A 6,091-nucleotide genomic window follows, 5' to 3' on the forward strand; every position below is an offset into this window, starting at 1 on the left:
TTCCCACACAGATGCAGTGTACACACACACATACGCTCATGTTTCTTCTTGGGTATTCCTTGCATGCACCCACAGGAGGCCCTGCCTGGGTCTCCTGCCCCAGCCCCAAAACGGCAGCCCTTGCAGCCCAGACGCACTCTCCCTGCAGTCCAGGCCCATGAAGCCTTCGGGGCACTCGCACACGTAGCCCTGGTCCGCGTGCACACAGGTGCCCCCATTGTGGCAAGGGGCCGAGAGGCAGGCGTCAGGAACTGGGCGGTCTCCTGCAAAGAAAGACAGTGGTCACCAGCGGCCACACAAGGAGTGTGGGGAGAGTGGTCTCCCCCCCCAGCCCCACAGCACCTTTGGGTTTTTAACCTCAGCTCTCATTCCCAAGTGGGACTTAAGCCAGAATTTCTGGAAGCAGATTTGTAGCCACTCTGCACCCCGGGGCGCTCAGGATCTCCCAGCTCCTTCTGTGGACTGACAAGCAGCACTGGGCAACCACCCAGGGGCCAGGGGCCTCCACACGTCTGGCCAGGCATCCCTATCAGCGAAGTAATTGGGATTTTCCAGGTATCTTTCTGCTGTTCATCTCTAGTTTAATTTTGCTATGATCAGAAAACACAATCCGTTTCAATGTATTGGGCCTTATTGATGGCCCACAATGTGGTCTTTGATGGCCATGAGCACTTCGGAATAATGTGAGGGGTCTATAAATGCCGCGGAGGCCAAGCTCAGGTCTTCTGCAGCTTTACCGACTTCCTGTCTACACGCTTCGTCCGCCACTGGGAGGGGAGGCCGAAACCTCCACCCACACTCATGGACCTGTTTCTCCCTGCAGTTCAGTAGCTCTTGCTTCGTGAATAGGTGTTAACAGGCACAAGCGTATCTACGTTATGTTTTCTGGATGTATTGACCCCTTTATCATTATTAAAGTGCCTCCGCATTCCCGGCGATATTCCTTCACGTTTGATTTATTTGATATTAATACAGCCACTATAGCAGTATCTCGATTAGTGCTTACCTAATCTTACTTTTTGGGTTTTAAAAGATGTTCAGTTTCTTTGTGTGCTTTTAAATTTGTCTTTGTAAATTAGTATACAGTAAAATTGACTTTGGTTCACTGCACCCCTATGAATTTTAACACATACATAATTTGCTTAACCCCCACCAAAATCTGGATACAGGACATTCCATCTCCCTAAAAGACTTCTTTGGTCTGTTTCTTCAGAGTCACAGAGCTCCTGTTACACCTCAGTACCTGGCAACTACTGATTTGTTCATCACTACAGTTTTCTTTGACCAAAAACACCGTTTAGTGGAACCACGCGGTATTTCATCTTTGAGACTGGCTTCTCTCACTCATCTAATACTTCTGAGATCCACCCAAGTTGTCATATGTATCAATAATTGGTCCTTGTTATGGCTGAGTAATATTCCACTGTACAGAGGTTCCATAATTTGTCTATCCATTTATCTTTGGAGTTTGGTGATTATAAACACATAATATAAACATCTGTGTATAAATTTGTGTGTAAACATAAGTTTTCATCTCTTCAGAGTTAATACCAAGGAATGGGATTGCTGGGTCATATTAGAAGCATATATTAACCTTATAAAAAACCTGCCAAACTGTTTTCAAAGTGGCTGAACGATTTTGCATTTCCACTAAAAATGTGTGAGAGTCCCAGCTGTTCTGCATCTATACCAGGTCAGTATTATATACATATTTTAAGACGTTCTAATGGGTTTGTTGTGATTTCTCATAGTGGCTTTTATTTGCATTTCACTAATGGCTGATATTAACGACAAGAATATTTTTTCATCCGTTTATTCTCCTCCACATACGTATCTTTTGTGGCCAAGTGACCGTTCAAGTCTTTTGTCCATTTTTTAAATTGAGTTGTTTTCTCACAGTTGAGATTTGAGATTTCTTGATGTATTCTGGTCACAGGTCCTTTGCTGGGTGTGGGTTCTGCAAACGCTCTCTCCTGGTTTGTGGCTTGTCTTTTTGTTCTTCTAACCATGTCTTTCACAAAGCAAAAGTTTTAAATTTTGATGAAGTCTAATTTATGTGTGTGTGTGTGTGTGTATGTGTGTGTGTGTGTGTGTGTGTGTGTGTTTTAATGAATCATGCTTTTGCTGTCTTATCTAAGAAGACTTTGCCTAAGACTAGGTCATAAATATTTTTTTGGCCTATATTTTCTTCTAAAAATGTTATAGTTTTATGTTTTTATGGTCTATGATTCATTTTGACTTAATCTTTGTATAAGGTGTGAGGTTTAAGTTGAGGTTCATTTTTTTAAATAAGGATATCTAATTGTTTCAAATCCATTTGTTGAAAAGATTATCCTTTCTCTGTTGGATTGCTTTTAAATCATTTTCAAAAATTAATTGGCCATACTTGTGTGGGTCTAATTCTGGATTTTCTCTTCTGTTTCACTGATCCATGTGTCTGTCCCTTTGCCAATATCACACTGAATTGATCACAGTGGCTTTACAGTGAATCTTAATACCCAGTAGTGTGATTCCTCAAAAATTTATTCTTCATCAAAATTGTTTTGGCTTTCTAAATTCTTTTTCTTTCTATATAAATTTTAGAACCAGTTTGTCTATATTTACAAAAGATTCTGCTGAGACCTCTGTTGGAATCATGTTAAATGTATAAATCAATTTAGAGAGCACTGCCACATTTACTATGTTGAGTCTTCTAATCCATGAACATGGTATGTCTATTTATTTACTTGATCTTGATTTCCTTCATCAGCTCTTTGTAGTTTTTCAGCATACAAATTCTCTAATGCTTTATTAGATTTATTCTAAAGTCTTCCAACTTTAGAGGAGCTATTATAAATGGTATTGTCTATAAAATTTTGGATCAGATTACACAGATTCCTCCAACTTGGAGGGGCTCAGGAGTTCATAAATAACTTTATGGAGTTACTGTCCTAAGATTCACCCTCCATAGACTCCTGAGTACTTCCCAGTTTTCTGGGGCTACCTTTTTTAGTCCTCTGGCAAGAAAGCTGGGCTTTTATTTCTCTACCTTGCCACTTATTTATAATGATGGCATTCATTACTGGGGCCAAGCGATGGGACGACAGAGAAAGGGAAAAACAACAGCAAAGGGGAAAACAATACCCAACCCCTTTAAAAGCACAGTGCCTCCAGCTGGAGAGAAAGCTTTCCCTCCCTCACAGTTTAAAGACATCTGAGAGTTCCCCAACTTCTGCACTGTCAGCCCTGCTTCTTAAGCCTGACTAGAGGACTTCTCTGGAGCACTCTTTTTGTCCATGTGGATGCTCACTTCTGGTTTTGAGGTGTCTTTGAGTCCAAGCTGGGGGGATATCACAGCAAAAAACAAAAAATGGTAAACTCACCACTGGTTTGGTGGTACTTCGAAGCTTGGTCTTCTTCCCCAATCCACCTGCTACTATTTACTTTTCAGAGTCCTCTGATAGCTACTCCATGCATTTTGTCCAGGAGCTTAGCTGTATTCAGTGGGGGAGAGACAGGGATAGAGTGTGCTTACTCTATCTTTCTCAGAACCAGACACCCATTCTATTACTTTAAAATTATCCGTGTCTTTAGAGTGGGTTCCTGTGATAGTATGTAGTTGGGTATTGCTTTTCAATTTAGTTTGACAATCCTTGCCTTTTAATTCACGTTTAATCATTTTACATTTTAATGTAACTACCAATATGACTAGATTGCACCTGTCACCTTGCTGTCGGTTTTAATTTGTCCCACTTCTTTCTTTTTTCCTCTTTCCTTGCCTTCTGGATTGAGTATTTGTAGGATTCAATTTCTACCTCCACAGTTAGTTTATTGGTTATAATTCTTTACTCTTATTTTTCACTTGTTGTTCGAGGGTTTACAGTGTATATCTTTTACTTACGCAGCCTACCTTCAAACAATGTTACACCCCTTTATATAATACAGGGACCTTACAATACTACGCATCTTTTATGTTGGGGTTGGTAAACTATAACTCACAGACCAAATCTTGCCTTCCATCAGTTTTTAAAAGGACGGTTTTATTGGAACATCGGAACACAGCCACACCTATTCATTTATGTATTATCTGTGGTTGGCTGCTTTCACACTACAGTGGTAGAGTTGAATTGTGATAGAGACCATGGCTCAAAAAGCCAGAAGTATTTACTCTCTGGACCTTTACAGAAAAAGTTTGCACACCTTGGTTTATATTATTGGTGTCATCTATTTTATTTCTACATACGTTATAAGCTTCATTATTTTACTTTAAAAATTATCTTTAAAGAGATTAAAAAGTCTTCAACCCACATAGTTATCATTTTTAACACTCTTCATCCCTTTGCATAGATCTAGATTTTCCTTTGGTACCAGTTTTTCTTCTTCTGTCTAAATAATTTCCTTTAACATTTTTTTTGTAATGCAGGGATGCTGGTGATGAACGCTCTTCACTTTTGTTTGAAGAAGTCTTTATTTCAGCTTAATTTTTGAAATACAGTATTGCTGGTAATATAGTATGCTAGGTTGGTGGTTTTTTCTTTCAGTAATTTAAAGGTGTTACTCCAGTGTCTCCTGGTTTGCATTGTTTTTTGATGAGAAGTCTGTTGTCATTCTTGTTTCTCTGTATGTAATGTGGCTCTTCCCTCTGGCTGTTTTTAAGATTTTTTATCATTAGTTTTCAGCAATTTGATTATGGTATGGCTTTGTGTGGTTTTCTTCATGCTTTTCTTGGAAATGTGGGTTTTAGTTTTCACCAAATTTGGAAAATGTTTCGGTATTATTTCTTCACATCCTTTTTCTGTAATACTCCTTTCCACACCCATCTCCATCCTCCTTCTCAGACTCCAGATACACGGCTCCTCCGTGCTGAATACTGTTCTTCAGGTTGCCAAGATCTCTTCTCTTTATTTCAGTCTTATTCTCTCTGTGACACACTGAATTGTTTCTGTTTCACTGTTCAGGTTCACTGATCTTTCCTTCTGCAATATCTAACCTGCTGTAAATACTATTCAGTGTATTTTAAAAACTCAGATATATTTTTCATCTCTACAAGTTTTAAAATATACCTCTACTTCTCATTGTTTTTTTCCCCTCAACAATCTTGAGCATATGGCGCATATTCATAACAGATAAACATTTGTATCTGCTAATTTGATCACTGCTGTCATTTCTGATGCCTATTTCTATTGATCTATTTTTCTCCTGGCTGTGAGTTACCTTTTACTTCTAATAATTTTTGACTGGGTATTTGGATTCCGTTGTATTACTGATATACTCCTGTTAAGGAGTGTAGGATTTTATTCTGACGCATAGCTAAATGACTTAGGATCCATCTGGTCCTTCTAAAGCTTTCTTTAAGATTTGTTATGTGCAGGTCTACATTAGTTTTTAGTTCAGCACTTATTTATCCCTGCGACTAAAGTGACAACCCACTGAGAACTCTACACATCGATTCCCAGCCCCATTTCAGTTCCAGGAATTGTCTGATTAACTGCCCATGGTGGTTCTTTCCCCAGGCTGTGGATTTCACCCTGAGTCAGGAAATACTGAGCCACAGTTCAAGGAAGTATCCTCTTGATCTCACACTCCCTCCTGCCTCAGGAGCACCCTTTTCTCTGGTATTCTGCCCCACAAACTGTAGCCATGGAACTAGGATCTAAGTCTCAATTCAGAGGGACTGCTGGATTCTCAATTCCTCCTCCCAGCAAAGTGGCCTGGAAACTGCCCCCAGGCAGAATCTGGGGCAATCATAGGGCTCACCTCATTTGAGTCCCTTTTCTCCGGGATGACAGGCTTGTGCTGTCTGTTGTCCAATGGCTGAAAAAGGGGTTTCCCAGATTTTGCCTGTTTCTAGATGTTGATAGTGAGAGGGAAATTCCCAGAGCAGTGAATGCTTCCTGGCCAGAAGGAGAAGACGAGAAAGTCTTCCTTATGGTCCCCAGTTTTTGGCTGACTTCCTGTCAGACCTGATTAGATTATCAGCATTTGTGCCTTGTAATATAGTCAACTTATATTAGCAAAAGAGTCATCAATTGTTTCTTTCTTTCCTTTTCTTTTTTTTCACTATCCACCTGGAGATATCTTTCCTTTCCTTTCCTTTTCTTTTTTTTTTTTT

The 6,091-nt window shown here is 39.8% G+C and overlaps 1 protein-coding gene across 10 annotated transcripts in view; it reads right to left on the minus strand.

The window, feature by feature from the left end:
* SNED1 (sushi, nidogen and EGF like domains 1) overlaps nt 1-6,091 on the minus strand; it is an 86,950-nt gene that overhangs the window by 41,301 nt on the left and 39,558 nt on the right. For all 10 annotated transcript variants that reach the window (XM_037732203.1, XM_037732202.1, XM_037732204.1 and 7 more), the window contains one exon: nt 138-263. In XM_037732203.1, the coding sequence (XP_037588131.1) occupies nt 138-263 (126 nt within the window). The remainder of the gene's footprint in view (nt 1-137; nt 264-6,091) is intronic.

This window comes from Cebus imitator, unplaced genomic scaffold (genome assembly GCF_001604975.1).
Source record: "Cebus imitator isolate Cc_AM_T3 unplaced genomic scaffold, Cebus_imitator-1.0 Scaffold443, whole genome shotgun sequence".
Taxonomy (NCBI): domain Eukaryota; kingdom Metazoa; phylum Chordata; class Mammalia; order Primates; family Cebidae; genus Cebus; species Cebus imitator.